The sequence below is a fragment of the Phyllostomus discolor genome, chromosome 4, assembly GCF_004126475.2.
Source record: "Phyllostomus discolor isolate MPI-MPIP mPhyDis1 chromosome 4, mPhyDis1.pri.v3, whole genome shotgun sequence".
Classification (NCBI taxonomy): Eukaryota; Metazoa; Chordata; class Mammalia; order Chiroptera; family Phyllostomidae; genus Phyllostomus; species Phyllostomus discolor.
This window is the reverse complement of record NC_040906.2, coordinates 119,646,557-119,662,774: the sequence shown is the minus strand read 5'-3', so window position 1 is coordinate 119,662,774 and position 16,218 is coordinate 119,646,557. Positions and strand designations below refer to the sequence as shown.

Sequence of the window (16,218 nt, the reverse complement as noted above, 5' to 3'; positions counted from 1 at the left end):
GCAACTGTTATGTATGGAGACACAATGCATATACCGTGATCACTTTTGAATTTCTGGAAATATCTAGAGAGATTCAGGTATAAACATTACTCTCTCCCCACAATTCTATAGACAGTGGTAATGTTTTCTGGAATGTCTTTGAATTCTACCAGATATAGTTTATGGCTTTTCTCCCCTCCAACATCTAAGGACAATTTTTTTCTTTACTGATGAATGTTTGAAAGAATAGATTGGAAATAATCCTCATATTAATTTTCAGCATCTTTCAAAGTGTGCACAAAGGCCAAAGCACAATACACAAATCAGAAAACAAATAGTTGACACTTCTGGATACCTTCAAGAGTACTGGGTATTGAGTCTTGAAACAAAAATTGAGAAAATGTGTTTATCTTGAAGTTGAAGGGACTAAGGAAGGCTAGAATAAACCCAAGACCACATAGGGCTCACAAGTGAATGGTGTGGACCAGATGGCCAAAGACTTAATTTCAATAAAGTATGCCATGTACTGTCAGTACCTGGATGATGGAGCCCACAGTTAGGACATTCTGCCTCTCTCCATGGGAAACAAAGAAAGGGATGCCAGGTCCTCTCTCACATTAGGAAATGTGGGAGATGTCAGTCATCCCTGATGTTGCTCTGGCTTTCCTTACTTCTGAAGCAGAGTACTACCTTTCTTTCCACCTGTCCACATCTAACAAAGGCATTTGGAACTCAACTAAAACATTTTAACACTTTTTTTCAAAGGAAGAGTGTTTTTTTTTTTTTTTAAATCTCTATGATAATCTGATTTAAAGAACTCTGGATACCTTATTAGGAAAACGTACCTGCCCGCACATTTAAGGATTTCCAACGCTCTGGAGGACCATCCTAACTGCACTGGCCTCTGGGTTTGGAATCCTTAGTCCGGATTGCCTTAGCTGCATTCATTAGCCTGAAGGTTTTCAAACTTCACCCCACATTAAAATCACCTGGAGAACTTTTAAAAATCCAAATGGCCGCGCCACACCCAGTTCCGATTAGATCAGAATCTCTGGTGGGACCAGGCATGAAAATACAGTAAAATACATGTTTTAAATTCTCCTGGTGATTCTAAAGCTCGGCCAAGTTTGAGAACCAACTCACTGGTCTCTTTTTAGCACGCAGTTGATCTAAGTGCTCTATGGTCGTTGGCTGTTTTAATCTTTGAGTCAGAAACAATGGAAAGGCGTCGATCGCAGACATAATTTACTCAGAATCATCGTGGAAAAAAGAAGTACATTTGGGTCGGGGTGTGCAAGCCTTCACAGTGATTTCCTTGTCAGTAAGCAGCTGCAATTTTTTCAGCGAACGCCAAGGGGCACCCTCTTCCTCCTTGCTCCACCTGGAACGCCTTCCTAGTCAGATAGCACAAAGAGCCCTGCCTCTTCCCGGGTGACATCACAAAAGGCCGATCCTCCGCCCCTTCGGCGCCACCACGTGTGTCCCCACGCCCGGCGGCCACCGACTTATTTCTCCTCGCCGGCGGGTCTCGGCAGCGGAGGAGGGTTGCTGGCAGTGGCTGGAGGCTTCGCTATGGGAAGTTGTTTCTTTGCTTTCTCGCGCCCAACCCTCTTCCCTGGTTCTCCGCGGCCGCTGTCGGAGGAAAGCACCGGGCGGCGCCGGTTGCAGCCGCGGCTGTCTCACCCCGCCCGGGTGGCCGCGACGCTGGGCAGGTGCTGAGCACCCTGAGAGCCTCCGTCGCCGCCTCCCTCCTCTGTCCGGCTGCCCGGCTGCCGCAGTGCATATGGGGTGTTGGAGGTAGATGGGCTCCCGGCCGGGGAGGCGGCGGTGGATGCGGCGCTGGGCAGAAGCAGCCGCCGATTCCAGCTGCCGGAGAGCCACGCGTTCCCGGCGCCCCTTCGAGCCCGGGGCTCAGCCATGGGGACCTCTGCGAGCGGCAGCTCAGCCCTCGTCTCCTGCAGTCACATCGCCGGAGCCACGATGATCGCGGGCTCCCTCCTCCTGGTGAGCGTTCGGGGGGCCGCGCGGGAGCAGCTGGAGCCGCTCTCCCGGGGAGGGGCGGGTGCCTGGGCTAGGGCTGGTGTTGGGGGCGGTGCGCGTTGTCGATCTGCGGGGTCGCGGGGTCAGGTCTGCTGGGTTAGGGGGCTTGCAATGGAAGGCAACACTCCGGAGGACTCCGACGGGTCATTTGGGGGGAGTCGCAAGGCTCAGCTGGGACTTAGGAATGACGGCGAATTGTTTTCCTTGCAATTGGGCTTCCCAAGAGGAGGCGCTAGAGGTGGCAGCTGGGCTTCCTTAGCGTTTCAGGGCTTTTCCCCTACTCGATCCCCTCGTGCCCCCACCTTCCTCCCCCTCCCCAGCCACTCGCCGCTGCTCTCTCCGGATGGTGTGGGCCCGGGGCTGTGGTGTGGGGCGCGGAGGGTTGGCCGCGGCCAGCGCTTTGTTGCAGCTGCAGTGTCATGTCGGGATGCTACCGCAGTGGGAGAGTGGTACCGGTGCGCGTCCGACGCTGGAGACCGCGGTGCGCCGCGCCCCGCATTCCCCAGCAGAGCGCAAGCCGCCCCTCCCCCACCTCTGCTCGGTGGCTCCGGTGGGTCCCAGTTTTTGCTCGGAAAAAAAAAAAGAGAGAGAGAGAGAGAGAGCCTTCAGACCCAATCTCAGGCGCCTCGGAGCGCCGGTTTTCAGCCAGCCAGAGAGCTTGCACTTGAGTGGGGGAAGGGGGAGAGAGATCTACATAAAGGAAGATGAATGATCTCCAGTCTTACCTAAGCGTCCTTTACCTGTGGCCAGACAGGTGACCCTGCAGGGTGGGACAGTTTCTTCTTAACACAAACCGCATTCAGCTCTAAGGCATGTCCTGTAACTAGTCCTCCATCAGCTATCTGATCAAAGCCTGAAACCACTCTTGACCCAGAACTTATCCCTAACTTATCCCAGATCCTTCCCCCTTTTTTCCAAATGTTAGAGGGGAGGGGGGCGAGTTAGGTGGAAGAAAATTCCTTTGAGATCAAACACTGGAGCCATCGTAAGTTTCCCATTCCTATCTTTTTGTCTCTGCAGGGAAGGTGAAGGTTCTTAGCTAAAAAGCTCACAAAAATTAAAAAAAAAAACAAACCAACAACAACAAAAAACAAGAGCCTAAAGGCAGGCTTGCTGTCTCCTTCCGGGAAAGGGTTTAGTGCCTGGCCAGCCAAGATCTGCTTAGATCCCAGTTCAGTGCAGTTGCTATGGCCTGGGAATTCATCCTACAGACACTCTGGTTCCCCGTGGGAGCGAGTGTTTTAAGGGGAAGAGAGAGGCTAAAGAAAAGTTTGGTGCTTTTAGCATTTATAATGAAGCAAGTCCCAGTCTGCCTTCAGAGACTCTTTTCTGCCCATTTAAGAGTAATGACAGAGTCAAGATAGGTATCCCTGGAACAAGTGTGGTGGGTGGGGATGCTAGGGGATCCTTTCAAACAGTAAACCCAGATTGGCAGTCTTGCTGTAGAAAGAACCCCTGCTAAATCCATATCAGTAATCTTACTATCAGTGGGATTAAGTCTACCCTTGAGTTTCCTCCTTCTCCACCTGAGATCTACTCTATGGGGTCCCCCCAACACAACACATCATTATGCTCCCCATAGAGTCCACTCCTGCATTAACTCTTAAGTCAATATATTTCATTTATTTTACCTTTTAGTATGAGATAGGTGTTTAAAGTAAGATCTTGATGTAATCCAAGGGTATAGGTTGCTTTAACCAACTGAGAACGACCTCAGCTCCTTTTCCTAAATTATTAAACTTGGTATGTAAAAATTGTGCACTGGATTTGTAACTGAAGACCTGAGAATTAAATTTGGCTATCTCTTTAACATTATTTACTTTCAGAAAGAAGGGAGGGAAAGGAGAAAGAGAGGAAGAGAAACATTGATTTGGGAGAGATACATCTATCTCATAGGCCCCCATCCAGGGACTTGACCACTTGGCCCGCAACCCAGGCATGTGCCCTGACCAGGAACGAAACCAGTGATTTTTTCATTTGCAGGCAGGTGCTCCAGTCACTGAGTCACACCAGCTGGGGCAAATTTTGGCTATCTCTTTTAAAAATGAAATTTGTAGTGGAGGTTGAAGCAATCTCAAGGTGTTAACTAAAATAGGTGTCCTTCTCCTGCTGACTATAATGCAAAGGTTCTTATTCAATTCATGGAATGGCCTAGGGTTGATCCCATTGTCCCTAAGAGTGATTGAGAGGGTATGTCTCGAGTTACTGGGGCTGGCTATGCTGTAACCCCCAAGCAGGATGGAAGGACAATGTCCTTTATTTTTTCTGTGCCCACTCTTCAAGCTCCAGTTCTTGAGACAGGTGTTGTTAAGGTATAAAATGATGATCTCATGACATTGTCCTAAGGATTATTTATCCCACTGGATTCTTGACTGTGTAAAAATTACAAATACCAGGTCCCAGAATTCAGGTAAAACTGTCAGGTGCTCAGAACACTCCAGGGAGAGGCAGGGGGGTTAGTGGCCTTACGCATACATTGCAGTTAGATTAGAAAATAACCCAATAAAATGTCCTGTTTATTATGCCTTTCAGGTACCCCTCTTATTTCAGATATCTCCTGTATTGTGCGGCAACTTTTGTTATTGTCATGTGTTTGATGCATTTTCTTGTCATGGCAGACTTAACTGTATGGAAGAGAACTTACTATAAGTTTTAAAAAACCAAATAAATATATATAGTTATGTATAACATAGTATACTTGTATATAATATATATAACACATAATATGATTATATCTATGTAAATTACCATGTGTCAGGTGCTTGATATGCAGTGTCTTATTTACTGTCAACATTTCTGTGGAGCAGGTGCTATTCTCTCCATCTTACAGATGAGAAAATGGAGGCTGCAGAGTCTTCACTGGTTTGTCCTGGACCACACAGCTCACAAGTGACGGCGCTGGGGCTGGACCCTGGAGCTGCCTGACCCCTCAGCTCATGCTGTTCCCACTGCTGTGCCACACTGATTATTTTACAAGTCCATACTGCTAGATGATGGAATGTAATAACAGAGAAGGCTCACTGGGGAAAAGTTGGGACTGGTGGTTTGATTCATTGCAAAACATTAATGAAGGTTACATGAGTGCCTTTGGAAAGAGGTGTTCTTGCTGCTTGTACTTCCGTCTCTGATGAGTTGTGTCTGCATGGTATTGGAAAGTAAACCATAAACTGAAAGACAGAATGTTACGTGTTCCAGGCCAAATGTCTGGAGAGAAGATAAATGAGACCTTTAGGTTCATGCCCTTTTAAGGAATGCCTAGAAGGGCTTGCCCGGTGTGATACAAGGCTCCCAGGTGTCTTTTGCCCTCAGGGAAGCTGCTCTGACTGGACAGATAGAATGTTGGCAGTGGGGCAGTTAGAAGAGAAGGGAGCCATCACTGACAAGGAAATGAGGTCTGAAGTTTTGAAAACTACTACTCTGCATACATTATGAATTCCAGATAGAGGGACATTTGCTGTAAGAGCCTGTTCAGCTGTGTGGTAGCCTAGAAAGCACCAACATTGGGGATTTTCTCTATCATTATGACTAGGTGTCTAGCTTAGTGCCACCTCCTGGCCTTCACTTATCTAAGTTAATTAAACTTGACTTTGGCTCTTTGACTAGGCACACATGGAGTGGTCTTGTGGGGACTGAGGTCCTGAATGGACTTGACGGCAAGTTCAGGTAGAACTTTGAATGAGAGCTGATTTTCTCCTTTTTGTATACCTTAACTCCATAATTTTAAGGTGTAAAAGCTGGAAGTGAAACTCAGCCTGGATTATTTTTCATGTTAATAAACCTACATTGAACAAGTTCTGAGAGAGGCAGTGGAATTCAAGAATGAATTAGGATTTGGATCATGCCCACAGGTACAATTTATATGGCATGTAATGTTTGCTTTGGCCAGTGTGGCTCGGTTGGAGTGTCGACCCATTAATCAGAAGGTTGCCAGTTCGATTCCTGGTCAGGCAGGGCATATGCCTAAGTTGTGCTTTCTGTCCATAGTCCAGTGCATAGGATCCCCAGTCTGGGTGCATTTGGGAGGCAGCCAATTGATGCTTCTCTCTCTCATCAATGTTGCTCTGTCTCCCTCTCTCTTTAAAAAAGCAATGAAAAAAATGTCTTCGGGTGAGGATAAAAGAAAAATGTACGTGGCCCTCAGTCCTGCTGGTTGGGTTTCACTCTCTCATATGGAATTACCAGACAAATATACTAAAAGCAATACACAAAATGTGATTGATGTGAAAGTCTTTAAAAACTTGAAATTTGCTGTTAGTCTGAAAGCCAGAGGAAGAGAAATCTGCCAAGTTTCGTAATGACATACATTAGCTTCAGTGGGGAAAGTGACTTACAATCAGCAGCTCGGGTCACACAGGCCTGTACTGGAATGTGGGATTTCTGACTTACCCTATGAGTCTCCCTTCCATCCCTCCTGTCAAATGTATAGAATGTGATCAAGTTTTTTTTTTTTTTTTTTTTTTTTTTAATCTGAACTGTTTCTAAAGGCATATGCATGAATCTGCCTCAGGTCCTGTCCACATGGGAAAAAAAAATAAACAAAACTGCAGTGTAAATAAAATACACAAGCAAACCAAAATAACAAGAAAAAAATTTTCTTGTAATGGAACATATACTAACAACTTAGATTGAGAAAAAAAAGCCCTGAGGCTAATTAGGCAGAGATCTACCAATTGACTAAATTACATGTTAGTGTGGTTCAGTTTGGACTAAGTCCAAATTGGTAAGTGCACTCTTTGGGTTTGGTATACACAGTTAATGCCATGTTTTCCGGGACGGTTTGCAGAAGGCCCCTTTCTCTGGGCATGTCTTTACTGGATAAGGGCAAGTGGGTGTGAACTGCTGGGATGACTTGATCTAGCAAGTGGTCCCTGTACTTTATGCATCATAAGTCAGAAGGCAGAGACATCACACTTGAACTTTATACTTGACTCAGTCCCTGAAGATGAGAGATAAAGTCTCTTTGGAGACTCTGTAGGCAAGTTGCAAATTGGTTTTATACTCAGCTGGCACTTTATAAAGCATGTAAACTATAATTGATTGGCTTAAGTAAACTTTATTAAATTATTTTTTGGTGATGGGAAATGGTCAGATGCCTCATCAGACTTTTGGGGGACTAGTATGAATTGAGTTTTCATTGTGGTGGCTCTGATGCTTATATTTCAGTAAGCACTAGTACTCAGCTGGCCTTCTTCCCCTAAAGCAGGCAAATTCTGGTGGTGCCAAGTCACTGGCAACTTCCTGGCAAACTCAGGTGCTTTCTTCTACGGCAAGAAGAGCCCAGGTTACCTCATTGCTTCTGGGCATGTGCCCGATGACCATTTAGAGCAGGCTCAGTCTGGACTGGCAGGCACTGATATGTCTGCTTGACAGAATGAAAAGTGAAGCCATCATAGGAGTCAACTTGGTCCCTAAAATTAAATCTCTATTTGGCGTTAGCTGGACACTGGTCCTTGTTGCTGCCGGAGTAGCAGCTGCTGAGCTTTGCTTCTTTAGGAATAGGGCTGAGATCGTGAGTAAATACTGGCCTTGCCCCAGTGTTTGTATTTGTCAAATAGCAAAAATAAACAGGAATCCTAAATTGGCTTGAATGCTGCCACCTGGCTTTTCTACCACCTCCCATTTCTAGCCTGGGTCCAAGAGGAGAGGAGCTGGGCCGAGGTCATAATCTGGGAGGAACCTGGCAGGTGTCAGTGAGTGTTGCTGGACTTGGGACTGCAGGGAGGTGGGGCTCACTGGTGTTAGGCTGTTGATTCAAAGCAGTAGTGATCTCACTCTCCTTGAGGGGTGCTAAAGGCTGCCGGGAATGGTTCGTTCTCCCTGGTCTTGGAGATGACGGATGTTTGCAGTGCTCAGAGGGACCTCAGAGAGGGTGGAGCTGAGCTGGTTGTGGGTGGATAGTGAGGGCACTGAGGAGAGGCCGCTGTATAGCACCATCTTCTCTTTAGAATATTTGAAAATTATCTCTAAGGGTTTGTCCTAAAAACAAAAACACGAGCAGGACTTAGAAAAACTAAGGCCTAGCAAGGCTCATTATCTGATCTTTATATAATTTTCCATTTGCTCTTCTGCTGCCAGAAGTGCCTGGTGTCTCAGTCACTTGGAGCCATTTGCAGATCTGTTTCAGGAGGAGGAACAGGACTTTAATGGACTTAGGAGGGAGGAGAGGAGTGAGTCCTTCAGTCGTGGAATCAAATGAGAGCAGCCGTGGGTTCAGGAGGACTTGAACACTGAGAACTCAGAAGGAGGAATATTAGTGGCTGTTCATATTAATCACTGATATTGATATTTTTATTGAGTACTTAACCATTGACTACCATTGAATATCTTTTAATAATGATCTCAGTTAATCCTACAAGTCCATGAGTTATAGCATTCATCCCATTTTGTACATAAAAAATGAGGTGTAAAAGAGGTTACGGTGAAGCAATTGACAGCTGCTAGACAGAGGATTCAGATCTAGGCCACTGTGGCTTTATACACACTGCTGTTCTGCCAGGTTGTGGGTAGGAGACAAGTAACCTTAATTTACTGGAAATTTGTTTTCTGTTACGGCAATGATATTACCCGAGAGTTGAACATTCCCTTCCATCTGATGAGCACTTCTGCCCCATGGTAGCACTTGGACTTTTAGCCCAAACAGCCAAAGTATGAGCAACCTGTGTGTGTGGCTTGAAAGGGGAGGGCCGGACTCATTGGCAAGCATTTTCCTATGGCGTGACTCTGACGGGCAATGGTGCCATGGATGAGATGGAAAGAGACGCTTGCAAATTGAAATGTTATAAATAGGGAATGGTTCCTTTCCTTTCCTGCTACTTGGGTTGCTTTTGAAAAATATTTGCTTAGTGAGTAACAGTGTGACATGGAGTCTACTTAGCAATAGTTTCGACTCATTCATCCTGAGAAATTGAGGACCTTTTTAGGGTTTTCTTTGCTGCCAGCCTGATTATTTGTATAGGATTAGTGCATTAATTTGCATCGCCGGTTGTTAGTATTTCCTTTGTTAACTTCTCATTTCAGGTCTCTGAGAAGCTGATTTTAACTCCGTAATTGTTGAGGTTTATCAGGTAGTGCTCCTGTAAGCAAGCTTTCAAACATATCTCTCTTCATAGGCTGTAGATACTGACTAGACTAAAGAGAGGCAAAGGGCAAGAGGAAATTTAATCACTGATTCTGGGAAGGAGGTTGGAATTCTGGTCTCCTAAAGAACCTTTGAGACAAGACCATTATCTGATTGCATTCTCAGTATGGGCAGGTCAGTTTAATAGGATTAGGAGAAGCAGGAGGGTTGGGGAGGGGGAAAAGCTTCACAGGCAAACGGTGACAGGTTTCCGGAATAAGTTAGCTGGTTATTATTCACTCCTTGTGCTTCCTTTGCATTTAGAAATCCAGGCCTCCTCTCTCGCTCTTTTTGGGTTTGAATCTGGTGTTAAAACCTGGTCCAGGAAAAAATACAAAATCAGACAAGGTTTGGGTGTGCTTCTTTCCTTATTTGGAATGCTCAGGGCCAGGGTTGTTATTCCATTTCAACTTCTTAAAGATGACAGACAACATGCTATTCATCTTTGTGTTTCTGGCTCAATGCCATGACACCTAGTAGTTAAGCAATAAACGATTGTTGAAGGAATTCCAGAAGGATGTTGCTCTAAACCAATTGTTCATTCTAGACAAGTTAGAGGGCAACTGGAGCGTGAGCTATATCTCACTCCCGAGATCTATAATTCAAGGGTATTTGAGTTGCTAACAGAACATTCTAAACTTAATAAGTAAGTTAGCAGACTAGAAGAATTAGGGTATGGAGTTCTCTTGGTGAGACTTCCCAATTCATTCCTATTCTCTGATGACAGTGTATGAACATTTATGTGTAGTTAAAACTAATGTACTTGCTTGTGTTCTGCCTTTTTCATGTAGCCATTTCTGTTATCTTATACAGATTATTTTTATTTTTCATTTACTTAATAAATATGGTGCAACTCTTAAATGTCAGGCATTGCTAGTCTGTGGGTATATATATGATAGTAAAAGGTTATTTATGGTTCCTCTCGGAGTTCATAGCTTATCAGGGAAGACAAAAGGGTTGATATGTAACAAGAATGAGCCTTTAAGAACAGAAGGAAGAGTGTGCTGGAAAGAGGGAACAGCATGTGGGATGGCATAGAGGTAAGAAAGATCCTGCATGTTCAAAGATTAGAAAAGTCATGTGGTTGGCGCTCAGCAAATAGGGGCAAAGGGTATGTGGATGAGGGTAAAGAAGCAGCAGGGGCCAGATCATATAAACCTTTTTAAAGGTGTGAAAGTGTCAGGATGTAACTCAGAGTACAGTGGACAGCAGGGTTATAATATAGCTTGAATTAGATTTTTTAAGAGCTTGCTCTGTCAGCTCTGTGGAGAATGGATTAGAGAGGGAAGCCTAGAAGCAAGAGACCAGTTGAAATCTTCTGCTGTAGTGCAGGGGAGAGCTGATGTTTCTGGGGTGGTGTTACTAAAGATGGGGATTCACATTTTGAAAGATTTTGGACAGGCTACTGTTGGTGAAAGATGGGGGTGGGCAGGGTTGAAGGAAAGCACTCATTTAGGCTGACTCCCCAGTTCTTGAGTTGAGTCTGGTGGTCTGATTAACTTTGGAGGGGAAGGTTGGGGGAGGATTGGAGTGGATTGAGGAACCCAAAGTTTGGATGGGTATTAGTAAGTTTAAGGTACCCATGATTCATGTCCGTTTGAGTCTTCATGCCTACCATTTCTAATGGCCACTTTTCCCGGGCTAGCAGTGTGTCGAGCCATCCAACTTTTGTGGGACACTTGGATTGTTGTCATTGTTCTCCCACTGTGAGCAAGCAGCACTGATGAAGTTGTCTCTGTACAAACCAGATGCCCTTTTTCTTTGGGTTGTTCCCAGAAGAGAGGGTATTTGAGGTACATTGCCCAAGGTGGAATCACTGGGTCACAGGAAACGAACAGTTTTATGGCTCTTGCTGCGTATTTCCAGATTGCCTTGAGAAAGACTAGATTAATTTAGAGTGCCACCAGCAACCTATAAATGTGCCCTTTACCCCACAAGCCTGCCAGCATTGGAGTTTATCATTTTAATTTATTTATGCTGCTTTAGTAGAGATAGGGAAATATCCTTGCTTGTGTAAATTGGCATTCCAATAGTTGCTAGGGATGTCATAAATGTATCCATGTGATGATTACTTGTACTGATAACGCCCTGTCTCAACTATTGAGTGGAATTTGTGTTAATCTCATTTGCATTAGTTCTTTATATTTTCAGTTATAAGTGTTTTTTAAATCCTCACCTGAGGATATATTGATTGACTTGAGAGAGAGAAAGGGAGAGAGGGAGGGAGAGAGGGAGACTGAGAGAGGACTACTGATGTGAGAGAGAAACACTGATTGTGCGTATGCGCCCAGGCCCACAATCCAGGAGTCAAACCCGCAACATTTTGGTGAACGGGGTGATGCTCCAACCAAGTGAGCCACCTGGCCAGGGTGAGTTATATAAGTTTTTATTAGCTATGTATAACATATATTTTTACATTCTACTTTTAATATTATATTTAGTAACACAAAAATTTACGTTAAGATTTCTAAATCCATTTTATTTTTGTCTGAGAGTATCTTTGTTATTGCTGGTTTTAATATAAATGTAAAGAGTCAGAAATGATCTCTTTACAGATGGGCTGAATAAACTTATGTGATTACTTTGAATGGTATATTTGATCATTTTCATGTGGGGTTGGTTGACTTTAGTGGACTCTAGTGTCATGTTGGTGGTGAGGACGACATCAGTGTGTCCTACAGGATGTCCATGCACCTTGCAGCGAGTGAGGGATTAGATGGTCCAGAGCGTTTCAGAACTCCTGTGTCCAACTACATCACCATCTTCTGTAGCCCTCCTGCCAGGGCCCGCTGGAGCCATCAACAGCTGATATTAACTGTGCCTCTCCAAGACAGGGCTGCAGTCGGGAGCATTTCCTAAACCTTTAGGCCAGAGATTGGTAACCTTTATCTGTAAAGAGCTGCCTAGTAAGTATTTTTGGCTGTGTGGTCCATGTAGTCTCTGTGGAGAGGACTCAGCTCTGCCTTTGCAGTGCTTTGAAGCAGCCCTAAGCCACACCTAAAAGAGTGGGCGTGGCCGTGTTCCAATAAAACTTGATTTGTGGACACGTGACTTTTGAATTTCAAATAATTTTCATGTGTCACAAAGATACTGCTCTTCTTTTGGTCCCCTCTCTCCAAACTATTTAAAAGGTAAAAACATTCTTAGCTTCTGGGCTGTAGAAAAGCAGGCAACGGGCTGGAATTTGTTCGCCCATGCGTTAGACCCTGGAGTCACGGACCTCCTGTGGGACCAGGTCCGGGCAAGTCAGTCTGGGAGTGCTGGCGGACATGGCGCCCACTTGCCTACAGTGCGCTTCGTGATAATAGTAGGGCCGCTCTCCTCTGTTGCGTTTTCTCATTTACTGTGTACTAAGTTTATATTCTAACTGTTTCGAAATGCCCCCTTGTTGGTCTTTTACTTCATTTTGTAGTCTGTGTTTTTTGTTTTGTAGAATGCTCCAAGTCTAGGAAGGTATATTTTGAGGTTGTAGCTTTTTAAACCTGGAGTCTTCACATTTAAATTGGGACATTTAAAAAGATTATCTAATCCCAAGGGGATAAAGCTAAAATACAGTAAAATGATAAGTAGGAGGAGTGATAATTAAAATAACTAACATTCATGGAGCACGACTTGTCACACTTGTCCTTTCTGCTTTACCTGTAGTAACAATTCTGAAAACCATGTTAAGAGAGTAGGTGTTACGCAGTGGATGGAGCGGAGCTCAGTGGATGGAGCATGGGCCTGTGAACCAAAGGGTTGCTGGTTCAACTCCCAGTCAGGGCACATATGCCTCTCTAAGACAGGGCTGCAATCAGGGTTGCAGACCAGGTCCCCAGTGGGGGGGGGGGGGTGGGCATTTCTCTCCCTCTCTTTCTCCTTCCCTTCCCCCTCTCTAAAAATTAAATAAATAAAATCTTTGAAAAAAAAGAGAGAGTAGTTGTTACATTATATCCATTACACTAATGAGGAAGTGGAGAGACAGGGCTGCCTAGATCCCCTACCTGGGACCTGCTCAAGTGGGCCTGCTCAGCACACTCCAGGCTGAAATAGGTTTTGTTTTTACATTCTTGCTGGAATTGCTGCACTGGCTGGTGGTGTTACTGTTGCCTTGGTTTGTATCAGGATTCTTACTGAGCACAGAAGAAGAGTAGTATTTCCCCTGAACCTGTACCACTGTCTTCTTAACAAAATGGCTTCTGCGCGTAGCTGAGGGTCTTAGCCTATAGGAATGTCAATTGCAGCGGATGGAAGGTGATGAGGTTCTGTGGTTCACGGACTGAATGCTGAGTGCACGCTCCTCTGCATTGCAGGTTCCAGGCAAGACAGCATCTGGGTCAGGTCTTGCCCGTTTTTTTCCCTTTCCCAGTGTCCCCTAAGCTTGCCTCCTTCCAGTCCTATAGTCAGCACATTTTAGCTTTGGCATTCTCTATATTTGCAGTTTCAACAACAGTCCCTACTTTTGCCCTAGCAACAGAAGACTTTTTTTAAATCAGAGAGGATAGTAGGAAATACATGCAAGAGCTAACCAAATTTATATAACATTACCGGGAACAAATCTGTCTGTGCTTTGTGGAAGCTTTCCCCTTGCAGTGTTTTCCTTCATACGTTCTTTTTTCCCCTTCAAATCTAGAGAATTCCCAGCAGTCAGTACCTTGCTGTTACCGATTTAATGTGCTGCTCACAATAAAATGGTCAGAAATTCTGGGGGTGTGTAGCTCTGCCTGGCTTTTGATTGTCTGTTAGCATGTTTTATAGTCACCATCTCATAAATAAATCTTAGTTGCCTTATCTTTGTTATAAAATCGACAGTAACTGAAATTTTTCTTAAAATACTAGTTTTATGCAGTATGAAATTTTTTTCTATATTAAACTCATAAAGTATTCCTACTTGCCCATTATGAATACACACAAGTTTACCACTGCTTTCAGTTAATTTTGTTAAAAATGATGGCAGTTTGCCCTGACAAGTGTGGCTCCGTTGATTGGGCATCGTCCCTCAAACCCGATCCATTCCCCTTCTGCCTAGGTTGCGTGTTTGGTTCCTGGTCAGGGTGCGTGTGGGAGGCCACCCATTGGTGTTTCTCTCACATCAATGTTTTCCTCCCTCTCTTTCTCCTTCCCTTCCCCTCTCTCTCCCTTCCCCTTCTCTAAAAATAAATAAATAAAATATTCTAAAAAATATTGCAATTTGGTAGGGAACAAGAATGACATAAATTATGTTGTGAACTACAAGAAATTTTTCCCCACTGGCTTGAAGGATGAGATCATGGGATAAGAATCTTTAAAGATACGTTGGTGCCCATGTTCTGACATGTATTGGCATAGCTGCATGTGTCTTGTCTTCAGTCAGGTCCATCTCTGGGCCCTAAAGTAGAAGTGACACGGGACAGGAGTGATGTGCGTCACCGCAGTGAGTATGGGGGCCCTGGAAGCATGTACAGCTGGTCATTTTAGACCTGCCTCCTCCCTGCTTTGAAATTTGCTTTGTCTTGGGCTTTACCTTTTAATTTCCAAAGCAAGTATTTATGGTGTTTCCATATCCTGTACAGTTTGGGCTGCTTTACTGATATTTGCTTATTTATCCACTACTGGTGAAGTATGTGTCGTGGGTAAATGAAAATTTCAAAATAACTAAAGTTTAAACTAGGGTGGATCACCAATAACCTCTGGAGAATAATGTTGTGATACCACTTATAATTCTAAGGGCCAAGTTAGTGTAATCTTTTTTGTTAAAACAAAAGGGGATGTTTTAAACTCATCATTACCTTTGCTTGTCATTTCAAGTACCATGCTGAGCATTATACTTGTGAACCAGTTATGGTTCTGTTAAAACAGAAGGATACCCTGAGGGTTTCTGGAGGTGAAACTGCTCTTATCCAAAGGGTGCCAGACCACTTCATCTCTTGAGTTATTGTGAGTGGGTAGCAGAGGCTTTTTGGTTTTATCAGTTGCTTTTATACCTGTGCTCATGTGCAGCAGCCTCCTCTGCCACCACACTTTTTAACCGGCTGCTCCTAGTTAGTGCAGGTCTGCAGATCCATTCGTTCATTTAGTCCTCAGAAGCTTGTTAGGTACACCATGAACTGGGTGCTATGTCATCACTATGTGAAACAGACTCTATCCTTGACTTCCTGGACCTTGTGGCTCAGAGGGGAAAGAGGACACACTAATGGAAAAATTTCTCAGTACAAAATTATGGAAGTCATAGGGAAAATAAAAGGAATGAGGGGAGACAGTGAAACCCAATTTAAGTTGAGGGAGAAGAAGGCAGGGATGGCATTTCAGAGGATGCCCTAGCTCTGTGAAAGATTTTGCATCTTCTTCTAAGTCATGTGGACCACTATTGAGAGTTTGAAGCAACAGATGAAAGTCTCAGACTTGGAGACTGTGAAGGAGAGTGCGTGTCAGAAAGGAAGCCAAGAACTCCGTACTCACTGCTAGGCTGTAGGAGAGGCCTGAGGCTCCTGGTCCAAGCATTTTCACGCCTTTCTTTGGACTGATCAGTGAAGTATTGGCAGACGTTTTTTTAAAAAGTGCCAGATAGTAAATATGGATATGTAAGTTTACGAGCCATATGGTCTCTTTTGTAACTCTTCAGCCTTGCCATTGTAGCATGAAGGCAATAGCTAAATGAGTGGTGGAGTTACAATAGAATTTACCTACAAGAACGAGTGGCGTGTGGGATTTAGTTTGCTGACTTCTGGCTCAGAGGATGCTTTATCAGTTATTTTCGTGATCTTCATTTTGAAGTGGTTGAGCAAGTGAGGAAATGCAATCTTCACGGTTGTCCCTGGCCTTGAGCCGCTTCTAATCATTATGGGAAGATAAATATATACACTTACGAGGCCATCAACAACATTATGAGACAATATGTAATTAGATACCTACATGATGAACAGCAACAGGAAATGTGATGAGATGGTTGCTCATCTGATTGGAATCTGGTTGTCCAGGCTTCATGGAGAAGGTGAGACTGGGCAATCACAGAGGCACAGAGGCTAGAACTGACAACAACTTAGTCCAGCCTGCTAATTTTATAAGCAGGTAAAACCAGGTGCAAACAATCTTAAAGCAGTGTCTGGACAATAATACAGGCCTTC

At 44.4% G+C, this 16,218-nt stretch overlaps 1 protein-coding gene across 1 annotated transcript in view; it reads left to right on the top strand.

Annotated features, from left to right (window-relative positions):
• Positions 1-1,433: 1,433 nt before the first annotated feature.
• The window catches only part of TNFRSF21 (TNF receptor superfamily member 21), a 63,034-nt gene continuing 48,249 nt past the window's right edge, over positions 1,434-16,218 (top strand). Inside the window, exon 1 of the mRNA XM_028508970.1 lies at positions 1,434-1,983. Within this exon, the coding sequence (XP_028364771.1) occupies positions 1,897-1,983 (87 nt within the window). The 5' untranslated portion in view covers positions 1,434-1,896. The remainder of the gene's footprint in view (positions 1,984-16,218) is intronic.